The sequence below is a fragment of the Eurytemora carolleeae genome, unplaced genomic scaffold, assembly GCF_000591075.1.
Source record: "Eurytemora carolleeae unplaced genomic scaffold, Eaff_2.0 scaffold116, whole genome shotgun sequence".
Taxonomy (NCBI): Eukaryota; Metazoa; Arthropoda; class Copepoda; order Calanoida; family Temoridae; genus Eurytemora; species Eurytemora carolleeae.
Genome location: NW_019396247.1, coordinates 427,184 through 443,998, shown reverse-complemented (window position 1 = coordinate 443,998; position 16,815 = coordinate 427,184). Strand labels below are relative to the sequence as shown.

Sequence of the window (16,815 nt, the reverse complement as noted above, 5' to 3'; positions counted from 1 at the left end):
GGAGGGGGGGGTGGATATCCTTCTGATTATGAAACTAAATCTTTGGATCCCTTAATTCTCATCTCTGCAGTTTAATATATAAATATAGTTTGAAAGAAACAGAAAGAAATTATCGTCAGAATATTTTTTCGATTTTGCTCAACCGTTTTAAAATGACAAAGGAACTGAGTTTTTGTCACAAACTAAAATTGTCTAATCCCTATATCTTTACAATCTGATTTACAAACTTGGATTATTTGGTCTAAAAGAATTCATATTTTGAAATATCAAAGGTCTACGACATTGGGTAGCAAAGATAAAGAGATTAGAAAAGTAAAGTTTGTGACAAAAATTTTTTTGAAAAATTTGTACATTTTGATAAAATCTGAACATTTGTCAAAACGGTTTCTTCCTTAAATCCTGGCAAAAGACTTAAATGTTCAATGCATCTTTGCATTTTACTAATGGACAAATATTTGAAATTGAAAAATAAATAATATCTAATTCTGTTTCAGGAAACGTTCATTTTGCAAGGTTCAACTCACAAAGGTAATACTTTAAAAATTCAGTTTTAATTTTAGAAAAGTCTCATTAATATCTAGAGTGGATTTGAATTGGTTATAAGTCCCATTAATATCTAGAGTGGATATAAATTGGTTAAATATGAAGGTTTAATTTCCAAATTCACTCTGTAGAAAATTACCATTTATATTTAATACTTTAGGAGAAAGGTTTTATCATTTCTATAATTATACAGTGCAGTGGTCCCAAAAATTATGTGAAAGGATGGGAAGTTATTTTTCTTGGTGTTAGATGAATTTAATTAATAAATAATCTTTAAATGCTTAATTGAAACTACGTCCACACTTGCTTTAATGCATTTGTAAAACTCTTTGTGAAAAGTTATTAAAGGATTTTAATTCAGGCATTGCCATCTTTGCCTGGAGGATCACTTCAAATTATGTTTTACATTTTAATTCGAAGTATGTCATAATTGCAAAGTTTGGGGGAGGATGATAATCACAGTACATAAAACAATTATTAGGAGCAGAATAAAAAATGATCATTATTCTAAATGTGTAAAATGAACGGTGTCCACGAAAGAGCTGTGCAGAAATATGAAATGTTTTTTTTTCATACTCAGTTTTATCTTACTTTATGGGATTTATTTGGATTTATTGCATAGACTAGTAAACTTATATTTTATTGTCAACTCTACGAACTGGAATACAATACATTATATATTGAGAAACCCACTCTATGCATCAGAGAAAGAAGCAGGAAACCCTCATGAAAGGCACTTTCTATTTAAATTAGCTCATATGTACGTCCAATTAGAAAAGTACTTTTCAAAGCTTCGTCTGATAAATCAAGAATAAGAAATCTATTCTTTTTTATGAAACTTAATTACTTTCAATTGTGATTTTTTTGCAAAAAGCGATTTGAATAATTTTGCTATACCGACAACGGAGGAAATTGTCATAATTAAACAATTTTCAAGCTAAAAAAACGATATCTTCCGTATCATTGATCAGATAAAGGTTTTAACGGTACTGTTTATTTTTAAAGACCATATTTTTTCGCTTTCTTTTATTCATATATTTGATTTGCGATAAAATAGGAATTGTTTTCAATCTTTTGATTCCACATTTATCAGTAAATGTCAAGTCAAAAACTATTTTTCAGAAGAAGAAGCTGATGATGATGATGATGATGATGATGATCGTCAGACTTTTGACGCCAGTACTGTTCTTGATTCTGTTGCTTCTGCTGCTGCTAGTGTTCATGATAAAATACTGGAGCAGAGACTAGAAACTAAACAAGTTCAGGTAAAGAGAGACTAGAAACTAAGCAAGTTCAGGTAAAGAGAGAGAAGAAACTAAACAAAGAATTTGTAAAGAAAATACAAACAGAGACTTAAAGTTTCCGGTCGAGAAGAAAGATAAATAAATAGATAGTGATTTAAAGTATGGTCAAACTAAGAAAAGAATTAACATTGGTTCAAGTGTTGCATGATTCAAACCGGTATAAGGATGCCCGTCTAGTGACTACCCACTATAATGTGGTTGACCAAACGCCTTTTATGCATCAGAAATATAGTGAAGTATTTCGTTCGTTGATTTGTTCATTAAAATTGCAGAGGTTTGTTAAATAAATTAGTTTTAACGAATGGATCTTTGCTAAACATATTTCAACGAAGTATTCAACAACTTCTGATGGGAATTAGTTTTAAATTATTTTTTTATTAATCATGTATACGGTATTCACTTCCGAACTAATCAGAACTATAAAATATGTAGAATATGAAGATACAGCTTTATTTTTATGTCCAAATTTAAGGGATCGTAATTTCAAGTGATCCTCAATGCAAAGATGGTAATGCCCGATTCACAACGATACTCTTTAAAAACTTTGCCTGATCAGAGGCCGAATTTAAAGAATTTGAGTGGCGGCTTAAATTTAAGCCTCCGCTTAAATATGGTTGGTTCCACTTAAAATTGTATTAAATGTAACAAGATTTAAGCCGGTGCTTAATTTAAACGGGGTTTTGGCGGATTTAAGCCTCTGATCAAGTATGAATTAGAATCCAATGTTTAATTTTAAAAATTGAATTTTTTCCAACTGTGGATCCCCCACAAAAGTGACTTGCGCATTTCTTATCCAGGAAAACAATTATCAGAATTAAACACTATCAAACACTATAAAAATGACTTTATCTTCCACATTATTGATCAGATTAAGGTTTCAAGGGTACCGTTGTGAATCGGGCATTGAAATTACCTTTACAGTCCCTTTAATTTGTGATACCTCAAATATTTTTCCCAATAGCATAAACCTTTTATGACAGGGGCGTATATATAAGAAATTGTATAGGCTTTACAGTGCTTATCTTTCCAAGGGGCTGGCTCGTGAGTCGTTTGGGGGTGAACCCCCCTGAATTCATAGCTGTCCCTTTACTAGAAGAATGGGGGGCTACCCCTGTATACGCCTCTATAGTCTGTATTTGATAAATCATAAATATAAAGATTAGAGAATTAGTTATAAGCTTTCTTTTTAGTTTTACCATTCATTCTTTTGTAATTATTATTTTTTCATTATTTCTGTTTTTTTATTTATTTTTATTTATTATTTTTAGGATCCTGTAAATAAGCCTTGTCCTGGCCTAGAGGTCAAGATTGCGGATTTGGGAAATGCATGTTGGGAGGTAGGCTTATATTTGGGAAATGCATGTTGGGAGGTAGGCTTATATTTGGGAAATGCATGTTGGGAGGTAGACTTATATTTGGAAAATGCATGTTGGGAGGTAGGCTTATATTTGGGAAATGCATGTTGGGAGGTAGGCTTATATTTGGGAAAATTACGTTGGGAGGTAAGCTTTTTAATTATTGGGCAATAGCTGTTGCTAGCTAGGCTCCTTAATATCGTTTCTATTTTCATATATCATGAATCTTGTAAGTCTGGTAGTATTAAGATTATCCCTTGTTGATCCTATAGGTCAGGAGCAATCAAATAGATACCCCTTACATACATACAACAGAGTCATTTATATAAACATCAAAATTTAACAAGTTTAAGTTGTATCTTTTTAGCGTCCTCAATAACGCGTTCATGATGCGTCCTCACCTTGCGTCCTGAACGTGCGTCCTCTATGTGTGTCTTTAGTGTGCGTTCTCAGTGTGTGTCCTGAATATGCGTCCTCGATATGCCTCCTCAATGTGCATTCTGAATATCCGTCCTCAATTTGGGTTCTGAATGTGTTTCCTTGATGAGCGTCCTCGATGTGCGACCTGGATCTAAGTCCGATGTGTGACCTGGATCTAAGTCCTCGATGTGCGGACTCCATGTGAGTCCTCAATAAGCGTCTTGACTGAAGGTCCTCGATGTACGTCCTCAATGTGTGTCTTGAATGCACTTCATTGATGTGTTTCCTCGATGTGTTTCCTAAGTTTACGTCCTTATAGTGTGCGTCGAATGTCCATAGTATTTATCCTAAATATGCGTTTTCGATTTGCATTTTAAGTGTGCGTCCTCGTGATACGTCAACATACTTGCATCCTCAATGGGCGTCATAAATGTGTGTCCTAAATTTGAGGTTTCAATGTGCGCCCTAAATATGCTTTCTCGATGTGCTTCCTGGATGTGTGTCCTCAATGTGGAATCTGGGTGTGAGACCCTGGTGTGCGTTCTCGATGTGCGTCCTATATATGCGTCCTCGATGTGTGTCAGTAGTGTGCGTCCTCAATGTGTGTCCTTAGTGGGCGTCCTCAATGAATGTCCTCAATGCGTTCTTATTATTAGTGATTCTCCGTTATTGCGTCTGCATAAAATGCGTACTCTTTTACAGCAGAGATTTTCACTAAAAACTCCGGCACATTTCAAGAACCGGGCTGACATTTTAGCAATTAGTTCAAGTTGTACAGTATACATAAAGTCTAATTGATAGCAAAATTGGACAATACACCAAATAAATCCGATTCCCCTGAGGGTAACTAGAGTCTCCTATTTTTATTAGTACTTGAAAATCTGGAATTAGATAATCATCATTTTCTTGTTAAAGGATCATCATTTTACGGAGGATATACAAACTCGTCAGTACCGGGCCCTGGAAGTTCTCCTAGGGGCCGGATACGGTCCTCCAGCAGATATATGGTCCACGGCATGTATGGCCTTTGAAATGGCAACAGGTAATTTCAGGGCCCACGATGAGAAAAGTATTATCTTGTTATTGGGAAAATATTATTTGTAATTTTCTAAAATACCTTCTTGGTACGAAAAGAGTGCTTGTTGGCGATTTATTTATTCTCCCATAGAAAACCTTATTTTCATTGAAATGAAAAACGCTCAGGATTTAGTAAAGGGTTAACCGCGGAGGGTGAGACTTCAGACACGACTCTACAAAATTTGTATCGTCTTACCTTATATTTCAGCTATAAACTTATTTCTTTTCTTTGTCTCGTGTACACTCTCAGACTTACTACAGAGTTAGTTATGCTATCCGTTTCTAGTTAAACAACTTCTCGATAATCATTGATTTAAACATTTTCAGAGATATATCACAGTTAGAACCAATAATTCCTGGCCACTGTTTCCTATTAAAATGAATAGCACAGACGACAGCTTTTTGGAAAACTCAAAAAAATTGAAAAGCGACAACTTGTAATGAATTTCTTTTTACTCTTTTTATTTGAGTATTTCTTTTAATAAGATTGAGAATATTTTAAAACTACTGAATATTTTAAAGAAAATCCTATCCAACTAAATTTAAAGGGAGTGTTCGATGCAAAGATGGCAATGCTAAATTAACAATTACAACGTTACTCTTATAAACTTTATCTTGTCAGGTATGACTTAGATATCAATACTTATCATTTTAAAAACTAACTATTTTTAATTGTGGTTTCTCTACAAAAGTGACATGTGCATATCTAATGCAGGAGCTAACATATACAAAATATTAACATTAAACGACAATATCTTTTACATTACTGATGAGATAAAGATATCAAGGGTTCTAATGTGAATCGGACATTACCACCCGCTCGAAATATTTCCACATGTTTAATAATTTCAAGGTTGTCAGGATAAACTCCTATTCAGATTTCTTGTATATGACTGTTACAGACTACAGTCGGGTTAACTACCGAGAAATGTGAATATTCTTGCAAATTCTTTCAGGAAAAAAACAATGGATTTTATTTAATTTTATGTTTAAGGTAAATGTTTTCAGAAAATATTCTTTAAACATGAAGTTTTTACTAAATTCATCGAATACAGACGCCCGTGGACTGCTAAATTACGCATTTTCAAACATTTTTATCTTGTATAAAAGAATAGAATACAAAACTATTTGACTCCTCATTGTTTTACGTATTGAAAAAATAAACTGAAAATATTATAGATGTGTGATCACTGAAGGTCAATGGAATTGTCAACTTAGTTAAAGTTACCGGACCCTTTAAATAAATGTCGGACATCCAAACAAACAGACAAGCAGAGATTTTCTTGGGAACATAATTTTGCCCAGAAACCAAGTTAATCCCGTATTCATCTAACTTAGAAATGTTAAACCAAGTTAAGAAAATTCCCGTGGTTTTAACGATTTCCTCGATAAAAAATTGAAGCAAATAGGCCCTAGGTGTTCATGAGTTGGGACAAAGATTGCTACTTTAAATATATATATAATATATCCGACAAAATTATCAATAATAGTGATAATTTTAGAATAAAGTGCTTATCTTACAGTAAAATAAGTGCAATTTTATGTGTTCTATAGTTTCTGTTTGTACACTTTTTTATTTAATCTTGGAAAACATGTCAACTAATGTGAGACAATTTCGGTTTCCTTGTTATATTTGACACTTGTGACGTTGTGTATAATTGGTTCATTTCTCTGTTGCCACCTATTGTACTTTAATCTATTTGGTTTTGCTAGTGACTTATTGAATTACTTAATTTATATATATATTGCTGTGGTTAATGTTTATTGAACTATTTAAAGTCATAACTTGAGTCTACAGTTGTCTTAAAATTCCGGAGTTTTCTTGTCCTCACTGTAAATTTTTTTTTCTTTTTTTTCCGCCTGGGCTCGATCATTTGTTTTAACCATTTGTGAAAAGTTGAGAGCTCTAGTTAGTATTCTACGGGCAGCACTGTCTAAATAAATAAAAATCCAGTATAAGCCGAGTCTCCAATTACTGATTCTATTTTCTTTAACGTTCATTTCATTCACTTGACATTATTTATATGCTTAGATAAATATTCATGCATTTGATTCATAAATTTTATCTTTAACTATAATATGCAGTTTTTCAAATTTTAAATTTAACTTTATTTCAAAACTTATGTTAACCTATTCTTTTTTTCAGGAGAACTGAGACATATAACCAAACTAAAGCCGTGGCCAGTTTATGACGTACTCACAGAAAAATATGATTGGGATCCAAAAGTGGCAAAGGTAACACAAAATTTTAAGTTAAATTATCAAAATTAAGACAAAGGGATAGAGTCTTTGCCACAAATTCAGGTTTTCAAATCCCTAAATCTTTGCAACCTGATGGTAAAATAAGTTGAACAATCTAAGGCCTCCGACATTTAATTGCAAAAATAAAATTATTAAAAAATCAGTTATTGTGGCAAAGATTGAATTCCTTTATTATGTAAACAACATTTTTTTTCTTTAATTTCTAAGCTTTAAAAAGGAGTAAATCCACATGATTATAGTTTTTCATAAAGATGGGCATAGTTTTTATGCATTCAAGGATTTTTTCTTGAAAAAAGGGTCTTCAAGTGTTTGAGATTATATTATATTATATAGAAGATATTTCCAACATTCTTTTGTTTATTATAGTTTAATGGAACTGTAGGCTACATTTCCAGTGAACCTTTATTTGTTGAATCTTTTATTGATCAAGGATCAAGTAATTTTCCTTATTGATCTTTGATTGATCAAGGATGACGGAATTTTCCTTATTTATCTCCGGAAATGCTTGCTAGTTCTTTTATATTATAAAAATATTAATATCTACTTTCTAGAAGTCACAGAAAATAAATATTTCCATTCTAATTTTCAAATATTCGGGATTATCGAGGAATATATGCAACGTTAACTGTGTTCACACTGTATGATAGCTTTCACTTCAATGTTCCGATAATTTGAACATTTTAGAGAAATTAATCAAACAGAGTTCTTTGCAATCGATCTTTGCATGGAGATTCAATTGACACAACGCTTACAGTCCCTTTAAAGGGAACCGGTGTGAACAGACAACAGTTAACGGCACTTTTTAAAATGAACAACGCAAAAGCTTCTCTTTAATTTTAGGAGTTTTCCGACTGGCTTCTACCAATGTTAAGTATAGACCCCGCTAAACGGGCCTCGCCTGCACAATGCCTTAATCACCCGTTCCTAGCAGATATAGAAACTAAACAAGGAGATAAATAGCAGTTAGTAGATATGCAGAAGCAGCTAGAGGATAGCTGATAGCAGATCAAGTATAGATAATGTAATATATTAACGATCAAGCAAATAGCAATCACTCAGAGCAAAATAAAAAGTAGCATTATAGCATCCACCTTTTCCTTGCAAAGGAATTGAGTCTTTGCAACAAATCCTAATTTTCTAATACCTATATATCTACAACCAAATTATGTAAACCTTTGATATTTCAAACTTTGATTGTCACCCGTTCCTAGCAGATATAGAAACTAAACAAGGAGATAAATAGCAGTTAGCAGATATGCAGAAGCAGCTAGAGGATAGCTGATAGCAGATCAAATATAGATAATGTAATATATTAACGATCAAGCAAATAGCAATCACTCAGAGCAAAATAAAAAGTAGCATTATAGCATCCACCTTTTCCTTGCAAATTTGCTATTGAAATGTCTAACGCAAATTTTCTCGAAATTAAGTAAAAAAATTGTCATCTTAATACTTTTTTAATGTCATAAAAAAGAAAATTTCGAAATTCTTTGTTCATGGAGTCAATGCGGGACGCATAAGTGCAAAAATTTCGCAATACTTTATGAATTCAATTAGGAATCATGAATCAAATTCATCTGTAATAATGCATAGTTCGTAACTCAGCAAAGCTACATAAAATCTTGTAGGAGTTACATATGTGCAAAATCCGGAATTTTACTGGAAAAAATCGGGAAAGCTGACGCGTTAGATTTTCTAAATCAAATTTGCGGAAAATATGGAATTGTATATATTAGCTTTTATGCACAGTCGTATTACCTATATTGGCGCACTGCCTTTTGATGCCTTATTTACAGAACTCCCCTGGGGGCAAAAATCTTGCCTTCTTATTTTCTAGGAGTCCATTGCTAATCAAAAATATTAAAACGTCATTTTCGGATTATGAATTTGCCCTGTCCTGTCCCTGGAGTTAAACTTTAAAAATATGAAAAACTATAAGATAACACTTATATAACGCAGAGTGTCTTAAAGAATTCGCGAACTTTAAAAAATTTCAGAAAGGATTAAAGATGTATTATTATTTAAGTGAAATGTGTTTTTTTGAATTAGATTTTTTTTTATTTTAGGAAAATTTGGAAGAAACTAAATTTTTCTGACAATCACATCATTTTTAGCAGAAAAATATCGATCGAATTCTAGCCTTCAGGGACATCTTTCAATATTAAGATTCAGCTTCAAAAAATTAGGAAATTAGGAAAAAACTATTCGGAACAAAATGAAATTTTCAGTTGCCAAAATTCAGAACACTGCATTCAGTTAGGACTTGAGATATTGCTGAAGAAAAAAACATGCTCTAATTTTTGCTTACGCTTAGATTCGATTAAAGCGCACTGATCATATTGCATTAAATTTAAAGAAAATTTCCAATTCTTTTAAAAAATGTATAACGTATTTTCACAAACTATAATAAGAAGTTATTAAAAGAATTTTTCATGTGCTTAAATTATTTGATTTTTTTTGTAAAAATATTGTTTAGTCTTGTTTTGGCTTTGCAAAACAATGGATTTATAAATCATATCTTAGTCTGGATCAGTTTCATTCTTAATGTTTGGGTCCTACTGTTCTACAGACTACAGTCTCTGCAAGTACAGAATATCCGCAAAATTAGACTTTTGGGTCGACCCCCCCCCCTCTTCTTTACAACAGTTTGCGCCTTAGATGAATTCAAGATAATGAACATTAAATCAAGAAACTCGATAGTTTGGAATTGGAGTTTGCAAGATCAATATTTCCAATCAAAATTAAATTGAATTCAAATACAATATGTTATACTTCTCAATTCAACTTGGAATTATTGGTCTTTATATGTAATAGCCATTGTCTCTTTAGGGGGAATGTTTAGATTTTTCGGACATTTTTTAGCTTATCATAGGTCTATTCTTAGAAAGGTCTATTCTTTTAAAGGTTGATTCTTATAAAGGTTTATTATTAAAAAGTCTATTCTAATATAATTCTATTCTTATATAGGTTTATTCTAATAAAGGTCTGTTCTTATATATGTATATTCTAATATAGGTTTGTTCTTTTATAGGTCTATTCTTAAAAAGGTCTATTCTTATATACAGGGTGTCCCACATCATATTAGACCGTCAACGGGTCTAAATTGAGATTTTCGGGACTAATAAGAAAATTAAATTAGAATGAATCAATTTGAAAAATAACATAAGGCTTATATAAGAATTTTCTTGCGGAAAATGATAAGTTTTTCGAGTATTAAGGGTTTATTTTGTCGTTAAAGATTAGAGATAATCTAATATGATATGGGACGCTCTGTAGGTCTAATCTTATAGGTCTATTCTTAAAGATCTATTCTTATAGGTCTATTCTTATAGGTCTATTCTTATAGGTCTATTCTTATAGGTCTATTCTTATAGGTCTATTCTTATAGGTCTATTCTTATNATTCTTACAGGTCTATTCTTATAGGTCTATTTTTATGTAGGTATATTCTTAAAAGAAATCAGAGATGGTGCTGAATTCACATAGACTCGAACCTACTTTACCTAAAGCAATTAGTTTAATCTTTCTACACAAAACTGTAAAAAAATCTACAGAGGTCAGAACTTGTGTAAATAGCGCTAATCCACAACTTATAATTTGAGGCTTTATTTGCACAAAGTGACCCATATAACATCTCCCCTTAGCCACAATCGGATTTATTGTCTTCTGATTGATATAATTTGTTAGCTTGAAGTGAATTTCCCTAAAAGTCTAAAGATTTATAACGGGCGCGTAAAATGGATAGAATTTTTTTAAAGCAATTTTTTCTTAACAATTGCATAATATCTTGTTTTGTTCAGGGATGAAGACGACATTAGCATACAATGCCGCTGAGCATTCTCGAAATTTTGCGCATTTAGAGTTTAGTTGGCGGGTTATGATTTTTTTCAAGCACGCAAATTGTTAAGGCTAGTTTTGTTCAAAAAATTTCTAGCTTTGGTTTTGAAACTGCTGTCCCTCTGCCCCCTGCAGCAGGGTAAATCCAATTATCTAGATGAAAGCCATGAGAGATGTGCAATCATTGTTTTTATATTCTAACCATTTACCGGGGAATTTACAAAGAGCAGAACTAAATCTAGGAATCAAACCTAAACGTGAACAAATCAACGAATTTTTTTAGAACTTTTATACTAGGTCTCCTTACTGCAACCTAAACAGTTTTAAAAACAAGTCACAGAGCTAATATAGGCAGATTTAAAATCAATTATGTACTGTATACCCAATCATCAAGCTTGTAGCATACAGTACAGCATACACAGTAACAGTACAATTGAATTGGATGGGAGCATATCTGAGTCCAAAATTTAAAAGAGTATCGTTGAACGAAACCTTCCAGTTTCCTTTTGGGGGGTCTTAATATTTGTGTAGATTTTGATTTAAGAGATTCGAAAAAAATGGAGAATATGAAGAAACTAAATAAAATAATATTTCATAACAAAAGTATTGATATTCAAAAACTGCCTAAATCCATTCGTGAAACTTGAATTCCAAAACTGGTTTTCATAACGATACCCTGTCTTAAATTTTGGGCTCTGACCTTTTTTGTTGTACACTGTACAGTGCACACTGTGAACCTTTAATCGTACATAAATTCTATTGTACAGCGAACTTAACTAAACCACAGTTGTACTGCACTGCTATGTACTCGATAGTCCCTAATGTAATGTAAATGGTATCAATATGATGCTGATGTTGATTAATCTTTAGTCTCGAAAATTTTAGTTTTTTCTCTGTTGTTATTTTTTTACAGTGAGCTCCAATAATCATGGGAATGTGAGAAACTTAAGGTCATATTTTACTAAAAATATAGAAACAAAACGTATTTGAATTTTTAAGTTTTAGATACAAAACATTTAACATTTAAACATTTAAAATAATGATTTTAACTCAAACTTTAACGTTGTTTAACCTTAACCACGCAATCTTAAACTTTTAATCATTTCCCATGTTTTTTCGGGGCTCTCTGCATTTTAATCCTTTCTGTAAATTTCAATGAAGACATACAATAATTCGGCCAAATCTATATTTGGTTCCACAGTTGGCACTAGAATGTATTTATGTATTGTTGTAGATGTTTATATCAATACAATGAATACGACTTTTGTATTCAACTTTTCTTTTCTAACATTTTTTTTAAAGAAAAGCCGTTAATGGGCAGCATCTCTTTATTTCTATGTTTATGTGTATCCATGCTGTTTGAAAGCTTGGTAGAAACAATAAATTTTAATCGAAAGTCGTCTTCTATTATATTGATATATACGACGATGAATGTGGACAAAATGGTGAATATATTTCAAATAATTGATCTAAACGTGGCCTTCTTGCACTACATTTAATGCAACTTAACAATATATTTATCAAAATTGTAATACTGATCAAAAGTGCTAAAAGCTTTATGCTAAATTATATGTTAAAAGAAATCAAAGTCATCGATTGTGGGAGGGGCTCAGGGGAATTAAAAAAAATAAAGTATGCAAAATTAATGATTAAAAATTAAAAATTGCCTTTTTATAGCCTATATATATGAACGTATTTTTGAATTGTATTTAGCACAATTTAGATCTAAAGAACAAAATTATGGCTGAATTTTTTAAAGAACATAATCCAACTTTTTGACAAGGATTTCAAAATATGTACACAATGCATGCCCTATATGCCCTATATATATATATATATCATGTACACTACGCACTTAATCTGCATGTAAATACGCATTTGAACATGCGCCTATGTCGCGTAATAGCGAGCTATCTAGCACATGTAACCCCCCCCCCGTCACAATGGAATTGTTTTTACACGATATTTCTCGCCTGTATTTGTATTTTTGTTAATTTGCTCAGAATTCTTAAATTCTAAGATGAATGTTAACTTAATGTGGTTAAACCTCGTATTATAAATATTGTTACGTACATGTTTGATGCATCAAATAAATATTTATCCCCGTGAATATCTAGAAAATGGTCTGTCCTGTGGGTTGTGATGCAGCGCAAAAATGACCGTGTTTTGAACTGTGTCTTTTTGCGAACCAAAACAATTAACAAAACTAGCTGAGGGAGAGAGAGATAACGCTCATGAACCACAAAAATAATATTTAGAGCCTCATGCTTTCAAGTTTTAAACCCCACAATTCTTTTAATTCTGAAGCTTCATAAAACAAGATAATTACAGACTTTTTTATTACGTAAACATAATTATTCGTATAAAACGTCACACATCCACCCTTATCCACAAAGGATGAAACTTTATTCTTTCTGTTTCTTTATTTTCCTGATTTCCTGTACTGTAAACTGTACTGTACTGTAACCTAGTGAGATCATCATATTTGAAGAGGTTTAGGTCGTCTTTACAGTCTCATGTCCTTTGTGGGTAAAAATGTATGTAATTGTAGTAATCCAGTCTTAAGAAATATCTTTCTTGTTGTAAATCATACTCATAGGAGATTGCTTCTAACCATGGCTAAAGGGATAAACTTTTAATAGGAGTAGCAATAGATACTGTAGAAAAGGTACAGTAAGCGTAATTGGAAGGGACCCTCAATGCAAAGACCGCCATGAAACCTTAATCTGACAAAAAAGTGGAAGATACCGTCGTTTTTCTGACTCGAACAGTGTTTATTTCTTTAATTTTCCCCCTTGCTCCTTAAAATCAAGAAATGCATAAGTCACTTTCGCAAAGAAACCACAAATGAAAATAAACGGTTAAAAGAAAAAAAATTTTAATATCAGAAATATGTTTTAATGTTAATAATCGGGCTTTGTATTCATGGAGCAACAAACAACGAACCACTTTTAAACCAGATATCACAACAAATTACTTTAAACCAGATATGTAACAACAAACTTCTTTTAAACCAGATATGTAACAACAAACTTCTTTTAAACCAGATATGTAACAACAAACTTCTTTTAAACCAGATATGTAACAACAAGCCACTTTTAAACCAGGTATGTAACAACAAACCACTTTTAAACCAGATATGTAACAACAAACTTCTTTTAAACTAGATATGTAACAACAAGCCACTTTTAAACCAGATATGTAACTACAAACCACTTTTAAACCAGATATGTAACAACAAGCCACTTTTAAACCAGATATGTAACAACAAGCCACTTTTAAACCAGATATGTAACAACAAACCACTTTTAAACCAGATATGTAACAACAAACCACTTTTAAACCAGATATGTAACAACAAGCCACTTTTAAACCAGGTATGTAACAACAAACCACTTTTAAACCAGATATGTAACAACAAGCCACTTTTAAACTAGGTATGTAACAACAAACCACTTTTAAATCAGATATGTAACAAAAAACTACTATTAAACCACACATAAGAACAAACTACTTTTAAATCAGATATGTAACAACAAACTACTATTAAACCACACATAAGAACAAACTACTTTTAAATCAGATATGTAACAACAAACTACTTTTAAACCACACATAAGAACAAACTACTTTTAAACCAGATATGTAACAACAAACAACTATTAAACCACACATAAGAACAAACTACTTTTAAACTAGGTAGGTAACAAAAAACCACTTTTAAATCAGATATGTAACAACAAACTATACTATTAAACCACACATAAGAACAAACTACTTTTAAATTAGATATAACAACAAACAACTTTTAAAACAGACATAAAAACAAACTAATTTTAAACCCGATAAAACAGCAAACTACTTTTAAACTAGACATAAACAACAAACTACTTTTAAACTAGATATAACAACAAACTACTTCTAAACCAGATATAACAACAAACTACTTTTAAACTAGATATAAACAACAAACTACTTTTAAACTAGACATAAACAATTCAAACTACTTTTAAACTAGATACAACAACAAACTACTTTTAAACTAGATATAACAACAAACTACTTTAAAATCAGATACAACAACTAACTACTTTAAAATCAGATTTAACAACAAACTAATTTTAAACTAGATTTAAATAATAGACTACTTTCAATCAGTTATGTAACAAAAAACGATATTTTAACCAGTTAATAACTTAACTCATGGATAAATCACGCACAACCGGTGTACATTTGAATATCCTAGCTGGGCCAACCTTTGCGGTCCTAGTTTGGACTGTACCGCCAATTTACCATTACCAAAGCGGCAGAGGAGTATGTAAATATAAATAGTAAACAAACAAACAAACAAACAAACAAACACACTAACAAAGAAGAAGATAAGAACAATGAAGATATAGATCAAAAACAGTAGAAGCAACAAACAATTAAACAAATTAAGAAGAACGAATGTAAAGGAACTAACAAACCATTGATCAATGTTTAATCTGTGATAACTTAGTTGTAAATGTTGTTTCACAGGAATTCTCCGTATATCTGGCTTCAATCTATTAGCTTTTGAAAAAATAAATATTTATAACACAAAAATATACTTTTTATACAACTTATTTCTTTGAAATCCAAAGAAGAAAAATTGAGAATTATTAATATTTTCTTAAGCCAAAAATTTCTATTATTTATTAAATAAAACCTAATTTAACACACTGTTATCTCTATAAACCTGTTATCACGTGTATAAAAGAAAGTAGATATAAAAGGTTAGTCTGATGACTTCAGTTACCATTTACTCTCAGAACCCAGTACAGTATATACAAATACACAGCTCAGTTATATATTTTTTGTTGTAAAATGCATTTTTTTGCGTTAAAAGGACAGCTGCAGTAATTTTAAGTAAACTTCCATTTAAGAAGGGCTATATCCGATTCACAACGGTTCCCTTTAAATGTGGAAGATATCGTTGTTTTCCTAGCTTGAAAAGTGATTAATTTTCATTATTTCATCCATTACTGTGTCACTTTTTCTGTGTTAAATTGCTGCATTTTCATAAATAATACATTTTGCTAATTTTCGGACAAAATTTCCACAAAAATGTGGGACCAATCAGATCCACCGTTTTGAAGTTTATTGCATGCAAATAAACAAACAAACAAATATGCAAACTATCTACATATTGAGATTATTTTAAAGATAAAATGAGAGATTTGTTGATTTGTTGGATATTGATAGTTTCGAGTAGTGAGGGTGAAGGAACCTTGTCCAGAGATCTAGATCTAGATATTGAAACAGGTAGTGTGTCCCAATAATATAAATATTCAAACAGGTAGTGTGTTCCAATAATATAGATATTGAAACAGGTAGTGTGTCCCATTAAAATATATATGGAAACAGGTAGTGTGTCCCAATAATATAGATATTGCAACAGGTAGTGTGTCCCAATAATATAAATATTCAAACAGATAGTGTGTTCCAATAATATAGATATTTAAACAGGTAGTGTGTCCCAATGAAATAGATATTCAAAGAGGCAGTGTGTCCCAATAATATAGATATTCAAACAGGTAGTGTGTCCCAATAATAAAAATTTTCAAACAGGTAGTGTGTTCCAATAATATAGATATTTAAACAGGTAGTGTGTCTCAATGAAATAGATATGGAAACAGGATGTGTGTCCCAATAATATACATATTGAAACAGGTATGCGTGTCCCAATAATAAAGATACTGAAACAGGAAGTGTGTCCCAATAATATAGATATTGAAACAGGTAGTGTGTCCCAATAATATAAATATTGAAACAGGTAGTGTGTCCCAATAATATAAATATTAAAACAGGTATTGTGTCCCAATAATATAGATATTCAAACAGGTAGTGTGTCCTAATAATATAGATATTCAAACAGGTAGTGTGTCCCAATATTATAAATAATCAAACAAGTAGTGTGTCCCATTAATATAGATATTGAAACAGGTAGTGTGTCCCAATAATATAGATATTCAAACAGGTAGTCCAGATATGTAA

The 16,815-nt window shown here is 31.4% G+C and overlaps 1 protein-coding gene and 2 long non-coding RNA genes across 3 annotated transcripts in view; all 3 read left to right on the top strand.

The window, feature by feature from the left end:
* The first annotated feature begins 450 nt into the window (after positions 1-450).
* LOC111699310 (uncharacterized) lies at positions 451-4,693 on the top strand. Its single transcript, XR_002764723.1, has 4 exons — positions 451-528; positions 1,666-1,808; positions 3,116-3,184; positions 4,538-4,693. It is a non-coding gene; the product is annotated as an uncharacterized LOC111699310 (long non-coding RNA).
* Positions 4,694-10,163: 5,470 nt separating this feature from the next.
* On the top strand, positions 10,164-12,907 carry LOC111699307 (uncharacterized). The gene is made up of 2 exons (XR_002764722.1): positions 10,164-10,293; positions 10,373-12,907. It is a non-coding gene; the product is annotated as an uncharacterized LOC111699307 (long non-coding RNA).
* Positions 12,908-15,975: 3,068 nt separating this feature from the next.
* Positions 15,976-16,815, top strand: part of LOC111699323 (uncharacterized) — a gene marked incomplete in the record, with an annotated part of 4,555 nt that continues 3,715 nt past the window's right edge. Inside the window, 1 exon segment of the mRNA XM_023469964.1 lies at positions 15,976-16,076. Within this exon segment, the coding sequence (XP_023325732.1) occupies positions 15,990-16,076 (87 nt within the window).